Below are 18,878 nucleotides of genomic sequence, written 5' to 3' on the forward strand. Positions count from 1 at the left end.
GTTCTGTACATTAGAAATGTTGACTTGGTCCTTATTTGCAAGTATTTTCCTGCATTTTGTCATTTTCAGTTGGGCTTGTTTATGGCACTATTTTTTCCCTACAAGATTTTAAAAAATACATTTTTAGGTAGCCAACTCCATCATTTGTTTGATTTATGATTTCTAACTTTCCCACATGAAAATTGCCAAAATATTTGTATATAATTGTTTTACTTACATTTCTCACATTAAAATTTCTAATCCTTCTGGAATTTATTTTGTTATAAGGTGAAATACAGTTTTGTTTCCAAATAGTTACCTAGGTGCCCCATCCCTTTCTTTCACTGATTTGAAATGTCTTTTATATACTAAATTTCTGTGTACATTTGGACTACTTCTAAACTATTTGGTTCAATTAAACTGTCTATTTTATAATTAAAAATATCATATAGGGCAGGTTTTCCCTCATTACGCTCCCTTTAATATGCTCTCTTACATGTTTATTCTCCTAAGGAAACTTTGTAATCATTTTGTAAAGTACCCCCACCCCCTCAAAAAAAATCACATTGAGATTTTGATTGAGGTTTTTAGATTTCTTGAAACAAACAGTAAATCTTGAATGTACAGTTAAAACCTCATGATCACAGTTGTCATTTCATTCGAGTCTAATACTCACTAAGGGCATTTAAATTTTTTTTTACTTAGTCCAATCCTATGTAAATAGGTGTTTTATAAATGTATTTTTATGGTGTTCATTGATTCAAAGACCAAAACTTTTTACTCCTAAAACTCAAAGGCATGTTATTTTCTCAATAACAGGAAAATGTATTATTACCTATGAATATGGTAAAATTTGAATAATTGTTTCACAGATAGTTTTCATTAAGTTTATACAAAAATGCCCATTATGTTTTTATGTTTGAAAATTCAAAATACTTTTCTTCAATTAGTATGTAAGGCAGACTACTCTCAGATCCCTTAATTACACTAGATATTAAGTTGTGCCCATTTTAGTTCCTTGTTAGTTTATATTTGTTTCAGTAGTGTTCCCATTACTTGTTCACAGACATTTAAATAGAGGAAACGTCAATCAGAGTCAGAACCACGAAGGCCTTTCTATAAAAGTAGATGCCTGTTAGCCAAAGTTTAGAAACTATTTAATCCACCTATAAAAAACAAATCAGTTTTCAAAGTTTCCTAAATTTCTTGGCGTAATCTAAGCTTTTTAAGTTAATATAACCAAATTAATGATTCTGTTTCAGTGAAACCAGATATACAATAGGGCTTTAAATCACTTGTAAAACCTTTTAATGACCATGTACAAATAGCCTTTTGATATAAATGGGCATTATGTTACTCATTTATAGAGGAAATTGAGGCTTTGAGGAGTTAATGTCAAATTGTAGGAAGAAAGGAAACTAATATTTTGAGTACCAAATCAACCAAGAGCTTTATTTGGTGTTTTCTCAGGTTATCTTATTTTAAATAAGTAGATAATTTCCTGACAGTAAATGTGATCAAGCTTTTGGTGCATAATGTAACCACATAATATGTCTCTGTCTTACTTATTCCTCCTGTTTACTTTCTTTATTCAACTGTGATTGTTTACTCAGTTTTTATATAATAAGAATAAGCCCCTGTATCCTGCTTTTGATCAGATGTCTAGGTATCTGTGTTTGATTATAATAATGATCTTGATCATTTTTCTTTGTTTTTTAGATTCCTGAATTTGATAACTTATACCTGGATATGAATGGTATTATACATCAATGTTCCCATCCTAATGATGATGATGTTCACTTCAGAATTTCAGATGATAAAATCTTTACTGATATTTTTCACTACTTGGAGGTGTTGTTTCGCATTATTAAACCTAGGAAAGTGTTCTTCATGGCCGTTGACGGTGTGGCTCCTCGAGCAAAGATGAACCAGCAGCGTGGGAGGCGTTTTAGGTAAAACATTTATGGTTTATTTTCGAATACTATTTAGATTAATAAAATATATTACTTCAAAGGTAATTGACTTAACACAGTGCATCTCCCATTCACGTTTCTTTTCTGCTTAAATTTCCCCCCAGAAGTGGGAGTATCTCAGACTTACAATGTCATGTTTTATCAATCAAGTAAATGAATTAGGAATTCAAATGAGGTGTCATTTCTCAACGTATATGATGGGTTGTATAAAGTTACTCTGTTGTTCTCTGTCACAAATTTTTCAGACTTCCTAAAACTTGGTAATTTGGAAATGGTAGTAGTAGAGAAAGTTCCTAGAGTATTTCGTCCTGAGCTGTGGAACTGCAGAGTGAACTGAGAGATTGTTCTAATGAGAATATCACTGACATTTAATTTGACCCTGGGCTAGATGCTGACCCTGCTTGAACATGGGTCCCCACTGGGCAGAAAGGCAAATTAGATTAGAAGGGGATGGATAGAGTATGAGAAGAGAACTGAGTTAGGACACTCGAGATATTATCAGCCCAGTGTACGACTTGGGTAGTAGAAGCAAAAGGTTGAAAAGGAGTTGTATACAGAGAGGATTTTAAAGTCAAAATCCTGGACCTGTGGAATATTTCTAAATAACAATGAAAACATGCAGTGTCCTTGTTATGAGTAACAGGAGTAAAGTTAAGAGGGTTGTTGGAACTGAAGGAAAGAAACCCTGAGTCTAGTGAGTTTGATAGGTCATTAGCCTAATAGATCCTTTCCTTTCATCACAATGGCAGGTAAAGAAGTAGAAAGGGCACCTATGAATCAGATGTGGAAATCATCAAGGAAGGTGGGAGAGTACCTTGGAGAAGGCTAGCAGTGAGAATGGGTAGAGGATGGTAAACTCTACTAATTTAAATATCAAAAGAGAAAAGATACTGAAGATATTGGAACTGTGAAATCCTTGAAGACAAGGGCCATCTCTTACTAAAATTTAGATTCTCAAGTACCACCCAAGACTTACTTAATCTGAACCTCTAAAAACTAGGCCCTGGAAACTATGTTTACCAGATTCCCCTGGTATTTGTTAAACTAGTTTTGGGGCGCTGCTGGGCTAGATAATCTAGTGTTGAGAAAGGGTTATATAAGCCCACTGTATCAATCAGTTGCAGGTAATAGAAATTTAACTATTCTGAGCAGAAAGAAATATAATACAGAGAATTGGGTGCTTATAAAAATCATTGTAAAAGCCAAAAGGTTGTGCATTTAGGTTAGCCTTTAAGAATGACTTCCAGAACAACACCATAGAACTCACCCACTGATGGCATCACTACTGCAACATTCAGGAAGGTGAGGAGTTCAGAGGCCCTGACCAGAACAGGTAGTTCTAGGAATTTATTCCTTTAGCTCTGATCCAGAGATTAAGAAGCTAAGTCATATCCAGAAGCCTAGCTGCAGGGAAGCCTGAGAGTTTAATTTTTTTATAGCTTTCTTCCAACCTCTCCAGTATCAGAAGACAGACTAGGAGAGAGGAATGGGCATCGAGGGCCAGTTGACCCTAACCACCACAAGCGTTCGCTCGGTACTGTGGCGGCATCGAGTGTGCCATGTTTCCTCCAAATCCCCCAGTCAGCTTTTCCTCATTCTCCATGACGACTGTTTTCTTCGCTCATAATCTTTAATCCTCATCCCTTTGCATCTCTGCCATCTTTTAAATCTGCTGCCATCTGTCTTTCATCCCCACCGTGCCACTGAAACTTCCTTACGAGATTATTAATAGACTCCTTAAAGGGGCTAAATCTAGAGAATAATTCTGTCTTTATATTACTTCATTTATCCCTGGTATTTAGCAGTGTTGACCATTATTTCTTTCTTGAACTTCCTTCCCATGACCTTCAGGTAACTATACTCTATGACCAGGGATGGAACCTGGGCCCCAGCAGTGGAAGTGCCAAGCTCTAACCACTGTACACCAGGGAATTCTTTCTGACTGTACCTTGTTATATTCTCTTCCTCTGCTTTGTCTCAAATATTGATGTTTCTTAAGGTTCCGTCCTGGGTCCTAAGATATCTTATCCGATGACTTTAAGTACTGAATCTGTACTGATGACTCCCAAACTTACCTTTCTGGTGGATATCTCTTTCCAGAGCTTGTATACATCCAAATGCCTGCTAAATGCCTCCTCTGGATACCATAGATACATTTCAGGCTTAATATATTCAGAACTGAACTCATCTTTGCCTCAAACCTGCCTTCCTTCTATGTTTCTGTGAATAACATCATGTAAATAACTGCTCAACTCCAAAGTCCAAGAGTAATTGGACTTCTCTCTCTTCCTTATTCCTCACATCTAAGTCATATCTACTTACTTCTTTTCATCTTTACTGCTACTGTCAGCCTAGGCCACCATAATCTTCTACCTAGATTACTTTAATAGTTTTGCCTTGCCCCTGTCCCAAACATTCTCTATATTGCAGCTACATTAGACATTATGGCTGTTTAATTTCTATCTCCCCACTAGAGTGTAAATTCCGAGAAGAGGAATCATTTCTTTTTTGTTGTATCCCAAGAACTTGTCACATAGTAACATTGAATAATCATTTCTTCAGTCAAAGAAGGAAGGGGAGAAAAGAGGAAAGAATGGCTTCCATTGGAGTGATTACAAATGAGTTGATATCTTCAGAGTCTTTGTTATATTGAAGAGGTTGGTAAGAGAGAGAGGTTAAATACGAAGAAGAGTTTGTTTATCGCAGAAATAGAATTCCACAGGGCACAGTAGATAGAGCTAATAACAAGGCTGTAGAAAATGTACATAAAGCAGGACTTCCTAACTTGTATGCCATGTGGCATATTTGTGTGCCACACATGGGTAACTGGAGAAGCCAGATTGGAATTGGGATGCCAGTATTCAAACCTGTGTCTATCGGACTCTAAAAATCATGTTCTTCTTAGTAAATCCTGTTGCCTCAAAAATGAGATCATTTTGGCTACTGATGTCATTAATGTTATTAGGCTTTCGCTTTAGATGTTTTCATGAGGAAACCCAAAGATATACATTACAATTTTATAATTATTTTTATATAATATTCTTAGAGATCATTTTAATGATGTACTTATTTGATATTATTAAATGTAGTGTGTATAATGAATGTTTATGCGATACTTTTGAAATTATTTCTAGAACTAATAGGCTGTATATTTGTGATTAGAAAAGAATTACTTTATAATAAGTATTTGTAACATTCTTTGTCAGTTTTATACTGTTATAATGTTCTACTTCTATAGTCCCTAGCTGAAAAACTCAGTTCTTTAAATGAAAAGAAACAATTCTGAGGCTCATCTTTATTGATTATAGACATTTCAAAACTTATATGTTTTGAACTTAAAATTGATGAATTAGTATTTTAGTTACAAAAACTTCTAAATAACCTTTTACTTTATGTAGAGGTCTCTATTTTTTCCAGAAAGTTGAGCACTTCTTTTCCCCCTTAACATTTAAGGTCAGCAAAGGAGGCAGAAGACAAAATTAAAAAGGCAATAGAAAAAGGAGAAACTCTTCCTACAGAGGCCAGATTTGATTCCAACTGTATTACACCAGGTAAATTCACTGAGAGAAAAATTCTGGCAGATTTAAAATGTAAATTTATTTCTCTTTTCTAACCTCTATGTATTTTGTCCTTAGGATTCTATTTGCTGTATTTTCCCAGTTATGTCTCTTCATGAGATGGTTTGGTCACCTTGGTCATAAATGCCCCTATGGAGACCCACTGTAGGGATTTACAGATGCTGATAAGGGCACCTATGGACAGGACTCTCCCAGATGCACAAAATTCCTGACCTAGAAGGAACTTACAAGATCAGTCCTACTCCTGCCATTTATTTGTATGAAAGCTGACTCAATGAGGTTGTGGTTCACCCAAGTTCATAGAGCTAGCTTGTATTCAGGAGAAGAAACCCACTTTCCTCGTCTAGAGTGCTTACTCTTCTTCTCAGAGGCTGTTAAGATTTCTGTGACTTTAAGGAAGAATTAATTTATCAGTATTAAAAGTTTAATCTTATATGCAACAGCACAGTCTGCCCTTCCTAGAGTTTTGTCTAACATCATTATAATTCTTTACATTGAAAAAAAATCTTATAATCGTACTATCTCATTAATTTTTGCTATGCTAGTTTTCTCTTTCATTAAGTCCCCTAATGACACATTGCCCAATTTAATAACCAGTTTTATCGTTATACAGTTTAAGACTTATTGCCTTTGACTATTGACTATCTGGGCTTTTCCTGAAACATAATCATTGTAGACTCAGTTTCCATATTAATAGTAATTTTTCAGGTTAAAAATAGTAATGATAATAGTTGTTGTTATTGGCAATCTTATTGAAGCTACATGCCTTAAAAAAAAACAAAAAACTTTAGAATCCAGCAGAGAAATAGAAGATTGAAGTTTGTTGGAGTGTTGAAACCCTGCCCTTGTGTGAAAATATTCAAAGCATAGTCCTGAGGCAGCAGTAACCTTCTTTGAATTTCCCCATCTGACATTAACTTCATTTTGGGGTGCCTGGTAAAGTTGGAAATAGTTGTGATATTTGGTTGGGAAAGATACAACATTACTCGCTTTTCAAGATAAGCAAGAGAGCTTTTGACCTCCTGGGGAGATCTTATACCTAGCTATTCCCTGGATACCCAGATCCAATTTCATGTTGTCACTGGGAACTCACTGTTTTTATATCTCTTTCAGATTAAATTTTTAAAAACCTTTTATTTTTAGGGACTGAATTCATGGCCAGGTTACACGAACATCTGAAGTATTTTGTAAATATGAAAATTTCTACAGACAAGTCGTGGCAAGGAGTTACCATCTATTTCTCAGGCCATGAGGTTATTATCTTATTTTATTTAAAGAGTTTTTTAAATTTAATCTTGAGAAATATAGCATATTACCACATTTTTTTTAAACATTATATTTAGACTCCTGGAGAAGGAGAACATAAAATCATGGAATTTATCAGATCCGAGAAGGCAAAGCCAGATCATGATCCAAACACCAGACACTGTCTTTATGGCTTAGATGCTGACTTGGTAGGTATAATGTTTATTGTATTCTAATCTTATGCCATTGTAGTTAAAATATCTAGGAAACTTGGTCTTAATAAAAGAAGATTTCTGGGCTTCTCTGGTGGCGCAGTGGTTAAGAATCCGCCTGCCAATGCAGGAGACACGGGTTCGAGCCCTGGTCCGGGAAGATCCCACATGCCGCGGAGCAACTAAGCCCATGCGCCACAACTACTGAGCCTGTGCTCTAGAGCCCACGAGCCACAACTACTGAGCCTGAGCTCTAGAGCTCGTGTGTCACAGCTACTGAAGCCCGCACACCTAGAGCTTGTGTTCCACAACGAGAAGTCACCACAATGAGAAGCCCGCACACCGCAACGAAGAGTAGTCCCCACTCGCGACAATTAGAGAAAGCCCACGCACAGCAATGAAGACCAAACGCAGCCAAAAAAAAAAATTAAAAATTAAAAAAAACATTTAAGAAGATTTCTGGCTATGGGATATTATTATATCAGAGATATAATAATGATTGCTACTTCTGCTATTACCAAAGTTCTAAAACATTTGGAAAAGGAGTTCTTTTGCCATAGTTTATGATCAACAGGTCTCTATAGTTAGTGTTCACACCTGACTGACCCTAGTGCTATGAATACTCTGCTGAGGTCAGGATAGAGGGCCCTTTTTACCCTCATTCTTAATACACGATTTTTAATACCACCTGATCTGATGACTCCATAACCCAAGTTTGCTAGACTCTTTTTGTTTTAACTTTCTATTACAGAAGTTTGCAAATATAAACAGATGTAAAGGAGAGAGCATAATGAACCTCCTTGTGTCCTTCATCTGTCTTCAGTAACCTTCAGCTCCTTTCCCTAATCATCTGTCTCCTTCCTTCTCCTCCCCTGGATTCTTTTTTTTTTTTAAGACTTTTTTCTTTTTTTTTAATAAATTTATGTATTTATTTATTTTTTGGCTGCGTTGGTCTTCGTTGCTGCGCGTGGGCTTTCTCTAGTTGCAGCGAGCGGGGGCTACTCTTCGTTGCAGTGTGCGGGGCTTCTCATTGTGGTGGCTTCTCTTGTTGCAGAGCACGGGCTCTAGGCACGTGGGCTTCAGTAATTGTAGCACGTGGGCTCAGTAGTTGTGGCTCACGGGCTGTAGAACACAGGCTCAGTAGTTGTGGCGCACGGGCTTAGTTGCTCCAGGGCATGTGGGATCTTCCCAGACCAGGGCTCGAACCTGTGTCCCCTGCATTGGCAGGCAGATTCTTAACCACTGTGCCATGAGGGAAGCCCATCCCCTGTATTCTTGAAGTATATGACATGTATTATTTAATCTATAAATATTTCATGATGGAGAATATTAAAAATGATAACCCCAATGATATCCCACATAAAACAAAAATTAACAAATCATTAATATATAAATAACCATTTAGTATTCTCATTTCCCTGATTGCTTCATAAATGTTTTATTTTCTTTGAATCAGGATTAAATGAAAATAAACAATATACATTGCAGTTGGTTGATATGGCTCACTAGACTATTTGACTTACTTTGGGGATTAGAATACTATGTGAGAATATTAACTGAAAATATCCTTTTCCAGTTTTTTCTGAGTTTCCACATACTAAAGGTATCTTGGCCTCCAGAAGAGTCCTGTATTCTTCTGTCATGGAAATGCTGTTGCCCTAATTCCTTACCCATTCCTCCGTGGCAAGTGGAAAGGTGTAAAAACCAAGAGAACATTATTGGAATTTTTTTATGGGGGTACAGTGGGGTGGTTATAAAGGTTATTTGAGTCTAAAGTGAACATTTTTTTCTTAGAAAAGTACACAGAATTTACCCAATTTATAACCTGTAGATGTATCATATTTTGATAGTTATACATTTAATTTGCTAATGAATTATTTTCCTTAAATAAGCATGTTCTCTATATAGAAACGTTTTTTGATTGCTTTTGTGAACCCGATGCTATAAAAAATGAGAGAATAGAAACATTTCTTCATCATTTTTCAACAGATTATGCTTGGATTAACAAGTCATGAAGCACATTTCTCTCTTTTAAGAGAAGAGGTTCGGTTTGGTGGCAAAAAGACACAAAGGTAAATCATACTGCCTATATATCAGAAGGTAGAACAGAAATTAAATTAGGAATAGTAATCCCTTAACAGGTATATGACCTGTAAATATTTTCTCCCAGTCCCTGGGTTGCCTTTTCACTCTGTTGATAGCATCATTTGATGTACAAAATTTTTAATTTTGATGAATTCCAATCTATTTTTTTCTTTTGTTGCCTGTACTTTTTAGTGTAATATGCAAGAAATCATTGCTGAATGCAATGTCATAAAGCCTTTTCCCATTTTATTCTAAGGGTTTTATAAGTATTAACTCTTAACATTTAGGTCTTTGATCTATGTCGAGTTAATTTTTATATGTGGTGTAAGGTAATAGTCTGTCTTCATTCTTTTGCATGTGGATGTCCAGTTTTCTGAACAACATTTGTTGAAAAACTGTCTTTTCCCCATTGAATGATCTTGGCTCCCTGGTCAAAAATCACGTGACCATATATGCAAGGGTTTGTTTCTGGGATCTGTATTCTATTCCGTTGGTCTATATGTCTGTCTTTATGCCAGTACCACAAGTATTTTGATAACTGTAGCTTTGTAGTAAGTTTTGAAATCAGGAAGGGTGAGACCTCCAACTATATTCTTCTTTTTCACGATTATTTTGGCTGTTTGGGGTCTCCTGAGGTTAATAATTTTTAAGATAGGTTTTCTGGGTTTTTTTGTAAAAAAGTTGGGATTTTGATTGGGACAGCATTGAATCTATAGATCCCTTTGGGTAGCATTCACATCTTGATATCAAGTCTTCCAGTCTATTAACATAAAATGTCATTCCATTCATTTGTGTCTTCTTTAATTTCTTTCAGTTTTGTAGTTTTAGTGTACAAGTCTTTTGCCTCCTTTCTTCTTTTTTTTCCTTTAATTGAAAATAATGTTTTTAAATATAGTTACCTGCTGTGTATTACATCCTCAGAGCTTATTTATCTTATAACTGGAAATTTATACCTTTTCACCGCCTTCACCCATTTCACCCACCCCCATCCCCTACCTTTGTGAATCATCAGTCTGTTTTCTGTATCTTTGATTTCAGTTTTTTTGCCTCTGGCTTTTTCTTTTGCTTCCTTGGTCAAGTTTATTTCCGAGTGTTTTATTCTTTTGGATGGTATTGTAAGTGGAATTGTTTCTTAATTTCCTTTTTGGATTGTTTATTGCTGGTATGTAGAAACACAACTGATTTTTGTGTTGACCTTATACCCTGCACTTATGCTGAATTCATTTTTTAGTGGTAGTATTTTTTTTTTTTGTAGATTCTATGGGATTTCTACATATAGAATTACACCATCTGTAAATAGAGTTTTACTTCTTCTTTTGCAGTTTGGATACCTTTTATTTCTTTTCTTGCCTACTTGCCTTGGCTAGATTTCCAGCATAATGTTGAATAACTATAGTGAAAATGGGCATCCTTGTCTTGTTACTGATCTTAGGAATAAGAATTCCTTTCCTTGGGAGGAAAGCTTTCAGTCTTTCACCATTGATTATGCTATAAGGAAATTCCCTTCTGTTCCTACTTTGCTGAATGTTTTTATCATGAAAGTGTTGAATTTTGACGTATGCTTTTTCTGTTAAATGATTATGCGGGGTTTTTTCTCCCTTTGTTTATTAATATGGTGTATTACATTGATTTATTTTCTTATGTTGGACTATCTTTGCATTCCTGAAGAAAATCCCATTTGTTCATGGTGTATAAATGCTTTTAATATGCTGTTAACAGCTTATATTCTTACTTGTAATTAATCCTGGAGTATAGGCCACAGCCAGGAATATAGACCCCTATACCAAGCCCGGAAAAGGTAAGAGGAAGAAGTGATGGTGCCTCAACATTGAAGCCTTGGACTGTACTGCAGTAGATACAAAAGTATACGTACTCACTTATCTATATGCTTTCTGCTGGTGGCCAGCCTTAAATGGACCAGATCCCACTGGTTTATTACATCTATTATGTATTATTTAGACTTTCTCAATTCTGAGAGTCCTTCCACAGAAAGCATATTGTAAACCTATTATTATGAACTTTATCTCTGTTGTAATTGTAGTTATATTTTTATCTTAACATTACCCTGCAGCTTGCCTATAAATTACATGCCTTAATGACAAGAATTAACTATTTTCTAATGATGTTTTATTTTAAGCTACGTTTTTAAACTTGAACCTTAAAAATATAATAAGCTCTGTGTTGATCATCTGACTAATTACAGGGTATGCGCACCAGAAGAAACCACATTTCACCTTCTACACTTGTCTTTAATGAGAGAGTATATTGACTATGAGTTTTCAGCATTAAAAGTAAGTATTAATATAACCATGGGCCAAAGATGAATATGCAGAAATTTCCATAGGATTTGACTCTTCTCTTCATATTGCATAGGACAAGATCACATTTAAATATGATATTGAAAGGATAATAGATGATTGGATTTTGATGGGATTTCTTGTTGGCAATGATTTTATCCCTCATCTACCTCATTTACATATTAATCATGATGCACTGCCTCTTCTTTATGGAACATATATTACCATCCTGCCAGAACTTGGGGGTAAGAAAAGTTTAATATTTGTTTGAAGCTACTTTAAGTTAGCACTCAACTAACCCTAAAAATGTCACTCAGTTTATTAGATTATGGTATGTACAACTAAAGTAGGAAAAAAATTTGGAGTTTCTTTTAGTCTAAGGTGCCAAGCTCTCTAAAGTTGTAATTTTCAATGGTTCACAAGCAAAGAAGATGACGCCAGTTAAGCAGTCTCATTTATTGATACCTAACTAATCTCCACCTTAAATGGCTTAAGAAAGCCAGCAGAGGTTGCTCGTTTCACTTAGCTCGTTTCGTATTTAAGGATAGAAATTTAGTTTTCTGAATGGATAATCATCAGAGTATTTAATATGAGGGAGAGATTTTCAAGTTAAAATGGGAAACTGACAGTGGTGATGCTGAATAAAACAGACGACAGGGAATTCCCTGACCGTCCAGTGGTTAGGATTCCGCATTTTTACTGCAGAAGGCGCGGGTTCAATCCCTGGTCAGGGAACTAAGATCCGGCAAGTCACGCTGCACAGCAAGTCAATCAGCTAATCAATCAGTCAATCAACAGAGTAGCAGGACATTAGTCTTTTCTTTCTTAAGTTAACATATCAAATGAATGACCTAGATAGATTCTAGAACATATTTAATTTAATTAACTGTCTCCCAGTGTTGTTTGGAAATTTGGGAAGATTATTACTATGTAAACCTGGAATTTTTTATATTTTCCTTCAGTTCTTACATACTGTGTATTATAGTAACATCAAGTTCATAGAAACTAGGGCCACTTACATAGTCCAACACTGTTTTTTCTTGATTAGTAGAATGTCAAAACTCAATGTTTTGTAACAATTTTGTAGAATTGTTTAGAAAAAATAATGTCAGCTTTTAGTACAAGTTTAGATTTTGTTCCTTTTAGGTTATATTAATGAAAGTGGACATCTCAACTTACCTCGATTTGAGAAATACCTTGTGAAACTATCAGATGTAAGTAACTAGAAGTTTTTGTTTTCCTGTCCCAGGTAGCTATAAATGGTTAGTAACCAATTACATAATACCAGAAGAAAAAGTTTTTGTGATTCTACTCAAGTTGGTCATTCTGTATAAGTAATTTCACCTAAGTTATTTTTATTTCTATTTGCTTTTCATTTTTAGTTTTCAGAGTAATAGATGAAGTCCCCATGTAAAAAAGTAATATCCTCTGATTTCCTATGCCCTAGAAGTAGTCACTGTTAAAAGTTTGGTCTGTATTCTTCTAAACATACTTAAGTTATTTTAAAATAAATGTAAATATTTCTGTACAGTTTGATCGAGAGCACTTCAGTGAAGTTTTTGTGGACCTAAAGTGGTTTGAAAGCAAAGTTGGTAACAAGTACCTCAATGAAGCAGCAGGTGTCGCAGCAGAAGAAGCCAAGAACTACAAGGAAAAGAAAAAATCAAAGGTGTCCATTTTTTTAGGTGTCCTTTCGTTTTTTTAGCTGTAAAGGTAAAACTGATATTCCTTGTTTCTCATTTTCTTTCTTATGATTTTAGGGTTGCCTCATTTTAGTTTCATTTCTTCTTTTCCTCTATGGACATTTTAAAAATTGTTTTGGTTTCTTTTTCTCTATTAGATCCTATCATTTAAATCTGATCTTTAGAAATCAGTTTATTTTTACCATCGAAGAACATTGTGTTTTCTTTGTTCTTCCACTCTATTAATAAGTGTATAAAACATTTCTAAATATAAGAGCCCAGAAAATTAGTTAAAGTGTGGATATTTATAGCATTTAATGTTATGAGACATTAACTAGATCAGTGATTTTTCTCTAGAAGTAATTTATATATAAAATCGTGTGTAAAATACAGTGATAGGCTAGGCTAAGAGTAGTTAATAGCACAATATGTGGTAACTGTTAGGTCCTCAATAAGTGATTAGAGTCAGTTAGAATATGCTAGTACACTGTAAAACACCTCTAAGAAGCCCTAAAGAATGTCTTATGTGTGTTAGCTTGGAAAATAAACCTCTTCTGAAATTTTCCTCAGCTAACCCATAGTTATTGGATTCTGGTGAAACTGATGAGTTTCCTGCACTCTCTTTGCTGTACTGGTTTTATTCAGGCTCAAGCCCAATATCTCTTGCTCCAGGAAGGGCAACTGTCCTGATTTTCTTTAGTGCAGTCTTTCTAATTGCTTAACTTTTCCTCAGTGGAGCTTAGCAGTAGTCAGTCTGCATTCTACTCTGTTTCTTGTCTTAATAAAACAGGCTCTGCAACTTTTGGGGGACCCGTACCCACAAACTTAAATATCAATAATCCATGACTCCGCCCACCTCAGCTCAGTCCTTAAGCTTCACCAGTCATCCAGGGGTGTGTAGTTAACATTAGAGACACTGGTAGATTGAAAGGACCTGGAGAAACAGCCCAGACGCAGGAAATTGGCAGAGGCCCTAGCTTGGATGAAGAAAAGGAAATTGGGAATAAGGGAGTAGGAAGAACTAATGAGAGGCACTGGCAGTTGATAGGCAGTTAGAAGTAGAGGAGAGAAAGGATGAAATCACAAGGAGGAAGAATAGATGGGCAGGATATGAAGGATGTGATGAAATGGAAGAACTTTAGAAAAACAGATGAGTTACATGGAAGAAAATTTAGAAGTGGCTGGTAGAGTCATAGGAATGATGGGATCCAGAGATCCCAAAAAAATAGGTAATGTTTGTAGTTATTGGATTCAATCATAAACAAACAGATTGTGTTAACAATAGCCCAGAATTTGACATATAAAAATGTTAAAGTTGAAAGAATTTGATATTGATTGTGTACTTTTCTCTAAGTAAATGAAATATTCTTGAAGTGTTTTGTTTTTGGAACACATATATAATTAAATATATTTATCTTTTATATTGGTGAACATTACTTGTTATTTATCATTGAGGGGTCTGAATGTTAAGTTCTACATAATAAAGATTTATAGCTTCAGGAAACAGTGATATAAAACCAAAAGCATTTACACAGCATTTGAGGAATATTTTTAAAACAGACTTTTGCAGTGTGTCACTTAAGCATCATTCAGTTATCTTTAGTATTTTTTAAATCTTCCTGTTAAATGTCTCACCTTAAAGTATATCCTGCCTTAATTTTATATTGATTTATAATTTGTATAGGGCCAGGAAAACTCAATATGTTGGGCTGCTTTAGACAAAAATGGAGAAGAAGTGGTAACTTCTAAGGGTGAGTACAAACTATGTATTTTAATATATGCAATTTTTTTTGACAGAATAGTTGTTATATCTTTCCTTTATTAGTACTAATTCAGTAATATTGGATGAAATAGATGTCTATGATAGTTTATAAGCATCTGCTTTGATATGTATTTATCAAAGCATTAGATGTAAAAACAGAATATTCGTAATTGTCAGCCACTGTCTTTCTGTCTTTTTTCTAGACAATTTAGAAGATGAGACTGAAGATGATGACTTGTTTGAAACCGAGTTTAGACAATATAAAAGAACATATTACATGACAAAGATGGGAGTTGACGTAGTTTCTGAGTACGTTTTTGCCAATGCTTTTACTTTAAAGTAGAAAAAAATTAGACTTTGCAGTGAAAACGACATAATTTTGATAGTTATGGTAATGGGTGGAAAGGATTTTTTGTTTTCATAAATTATTGTAAGCCTTTCAACTAGTACCGTTTTGGACAAGGTAACATTAATTGACATGTATTATGCAGTTGACCTTTGAACAACACGGGTTTGAACTGCACAGGTCCACTTATATACGGACTGTTTTTACTAAATACTTAATGCAGTACTACGTGATTCACAATTGGTTGAATCCACGACTGGTTGAATCCACAGATGCGGAATCGCAGATACAGAGAGCCGACTAGTTATAGGTGGATTTTCTACTACACAGAGGGTTGGCGCCCCTAACTCCTGCATTGTTCAAGGGTCCTATGATAAAAATTGCCAAATAGAAAATGGTTAGTGTTTTGCTTCCTATCTTCTAAAGCTCACATCACACTTATCTCAAAGGGCACCTGGCTCAGCCCCAGGTTAATAACTAGTACAAAAGTTCCTTAACAACTTGACCTCTAGAATGGGGGTCCACACTTCTAAACTACAGCCCACAGTATGAATTACATATATTCGTATTTTATTTATTTTAATTAACAAACACTTATAAAGTGCTTACCAAGTGCCAGGCACTATTCTAAACATTTGAAAAATATTAACTCATTTATATTTTAATAATATAAACATATAAATATATATATATATAACATGAAAATGTTAACTTGTAATTCTCACAATAATTCTTTAAGATAAGTAGAATTATTATTACCTTAAAATAGAGGAAATTAAGGAATGAGAGATTTAAGTGATTTGCTCGAAGTGACATGCATAGGTAGTGAGTGGCAGAGCCAGGATTTAAACACAAGCAGTCTGGCTCCAGAGCCCATGCCTAACCACCAGATGAGGCTGCTTTTCTATAAGTGAAATAAGAGTTTCATGAAATGCTATGTACCCTTATTACATTAGCACGTAGGACTTCTGAGACTTGAGAAATAACATATTTAAAATAGTTATGCTTTTAATCCTTTTTCCCTTTGTTCTTATATTTCCTTGATTACAGTTAGATAGAACTGTAGTACATGCAGTTGACATTAAATGCTTAATTTGATAGGAAACTAGTCTTCTGTTTTATTTCTTTTTCCTTTTATATAGTAAAATATAGACTTATGAAAATGAGATACTATTTGTTTGCCTAGTAAATAAGCAAATCTTTTTAAGTTGTTATATTCAGTGTTGGTCCAGGAGTGGTAGTAGATTTCTTCCCTTAATTACTGGTGGAAATATAAATTGGTAAAATTATTTTGGAAACTACATATCCAGAAGCCTTTAAAATAGTCATCCCTTTGACCCAATAATTCTAATTGTTAAAATATCTTAAAAATATAAAGTTAAACACAGAAGATCTTTATACACAAGGAAGTTTATTACAAAGTTTTTTAAAAGTAAAAAATTAGAAACGATGTACATGTCCAGTAAGAATGTTCATCATAATTGTCTCCACCTCCTCCTCATTACAGTCACTATCTCTGCCATTTCCAGTATTTCCAGAATATGCGGAACTGTTAAACTGGTACTTATGGGAAGTTCATAACAATTCAGAAAGATACTTTCAGTATATCATTAAGTACAAATTTTAAAAGCAGGATACAAAAATCATAATGCACAGTATCCTCTCATTAATACTTAAAACAAAACAAAAAAAACCTGGGCATAGAAAAGAGATTGAAAAAAATACCAAAAGATAATAGTGATTGCTATAAGGTGATAAAAATGCTTTTTGTCATTATCTGTATTTTCAGTAATGAGGAAATATTTCTTTTATAATAAAAAAGTAATGCATTTCATTTTAAAAAGCATAGCTCCCAAGACTTCCCTGGTGGTACAGTGGTTAAGAATCTGCCTGCCAATGCAGGAGACATGGGTTCGAGCCCTGGTCCGGGAATATCCCACATGCCGTGGAGCAGCTAAGCCCATGCGCCACAACTACTGAGCCTGCTCTCTAGAGCCCATGAGCCACAGCTACTGAGCCCACGCACCACATCTACTGAAGCCCGCACGCCTAGAGCCCATGCTCTGCAACAAGAGAAGCCACTGCAATGAGAAGCCCGTGCACCACAATGAAGAGTAGCCCCCGCTCGCCTCACTTAGGGAAAACCTGCGAGCAGCAATGAAGACCCAACACAGCCAAAAATAAATAAATTAAAAAAAAAAAAAAGGCTTCTCTGGTGGCCCAGTGGTTGAGAATCTGCCTGCCAATGCAGGGGACACAGGTTTGATCCCTGGTCTGGGAAGATCCCACATGCCACGGAGCAACTAAGCCCAGGCGCCACAACTACTGAGCCTGTGCTCTAGAGCCCGTGAGCCACAACTATTGAGCCCACGTGCCACAACTACTGAAGCCCACGTGCCTAGAGCCCATGCTCCACAACGAGAGAAACCACCACCATAAGAAGCCTGCGCACCGCAAAGAAGAGTAGCCCCCGCTCGCCGCGACTAGAGAAAGCCTGTGTGCAGCAACAAAGACCCAACAGAGCCAAAAATCGATAAATAAAATAAATAAATTTATTTTTTTTAAAAAAAGCGTAGTTCCCAGAAATAATGTAGATCGAGAATATATAAGTGTATCTCTACCTGAATTTTGGTAACAGACACTAACAAGGTTTATAGCCACTTTGGGGTTTAACCTAGAGTGCTCTTTTTTGCTCTGTGTGTGTGTGTGTGCGTGTGTATTGTGTGTGTGATTATTTTACCTTAAATGATGGTTTTTGAGAAAAAGGGATTAGAGGGAATATTGTTCAGTGGATATCGCACTTTTCAAAGTGTGTTCTAGCTCTATAACTAGATTTTAAGATCTTCTGATTTCCTCCTGTGATTCTCTCAGGCATCCTCCCAAATAAAGAAGATTCCCATCCCTATCTCTCGTCACACCCTGAATATTTAAGGCATTGGTAGTGCCACATTATAGAAAGTTTCATTAACTAAATCCTCAAACTTTAAACCAAAGGCACAGTACATTCACTGAATAAATATGCACAGCATGTTTAAGTATTCTGATGGTTGGTTTAGGAAAACTATAAGGCAAACCTTTAATCCGGCATGATGGAATTTTTAAAAAATAATATTTTGGAGTTTTTCTGATTGCAGTTTTTGGTTTATTCATTGATTAAATAAAACGTGAGGCAGAATGTGATATCAGGAGATATGCTCTAAACACAATGGCCTGTCTTCAAAAAATAATGTTATAATGAAAATATTCTTTTCTATTTTCAGTGACTTTCTGGCTGATCAAGCTGCATGTTATGTTCAGGCAATACAATGGATTTTGCATTATTACTATCATGGAGTTCAGTCCTGGAGCTGGTGAGGGAATAAAAACAAAAAGTTTTGTCTTTTATAATGGTTCATTCTACTGTAAGCTCATTTGAGAATCTCTTTTCTTTTTATTTCTGTTTATGATAGTATTTTTTAAAAGATACATACAGCCAAGTTTAAATGAAATACAGGTAATCTTTTTTTATATGAAAATACTTTAAAAAGACCCTTTTATAACAAAGATACTTCCAGCTATAGCAGATGGCCCATAATAAAAGCTCTCTGTTAATCTGAGGATTTAAAATTTTCTGTTATAATGAATGAAGTGTGACAAAGTCTTGATAATTAATGGGTCTGAGCAGTGGTTAAGTGGGATTGTTTATTATATTCTTCTCTACATTTTTATGTGTTTGAAAA

The 18,878-nt window shown here is 35.2% G+C and overlaps 1 protein-coding gene across 5 annotated transcripts in view; it reads left to right on the forward strand.

The window, feature by feature from the left end:
• The window catches only part of XRN1 (5'-3' exoribonuclease 1), a 100,873-nt gene that overhangs the window by 5,999 nt on the left and 75,996 nt on the right, over positions 1–18,878 (forward strand). For all 5 annotated transcript variants that reach the window (XM_060149695.1, XM_060149697.1, XM_060149696.1 and 2 more), the window contains exons 2-13: positions 1,699–1,931; positions 5,406–5,503; positions 6,674–6,783; positions 6,874–6,984; positions 8,977–9,059; positions 11,276–11,363; positions 11,446–11,614; positions 12,516–12,583; positions 12,901–13,038; positions 14,736–14,802; positions 15,017–15,122; positions 18,420–18,509. In XM_060149695.1, coding sequence (XP_060005678.1) covers positions 1,699–1,931; positions 5,406–5,503; positions 6,674–6,783; positions 6,874–6,984; positions 8,977–9,059; positions 11,276–11,363; positions 11,446–11,614; positions 12,516–12,583; positions 12,901–13,038; positions 14,736–14,802; positions 15,017–15,122; positions 18,420–18,509 — 1,361 coding nt within the window. The remainder of the gene's footprint in view (positions 1–1,698; positions 1,932–5,405; positions 5,504–6,673; positions 6,784–6,873; positions 6,985–8,976; positions 9,060–11,275; positions 11,364–11,445; positions 11,615–12,515; positions 12,584–12,900; positions 13,039–14,735; positions 14,803–15,016; positions 15,123–18,419; positions 18,510–18,878) is intronic.

This window comes from Lagenorhynchus albirostris, chromosome 5 (genome assembly GCF_949774975.1).
Source record: "Lagenorhynchus albirostris chromosome 5, mLagAlb1.1, whole genome shotgun sequence".
Taxonomy (NCBI): domain Eukaryota; kingdom Metazoa; phylum Chordata; class Mammalia; order Artiodactyla; family Delphinidae; genus Lagenorhynchus; species Lagenorhynchus albirostris.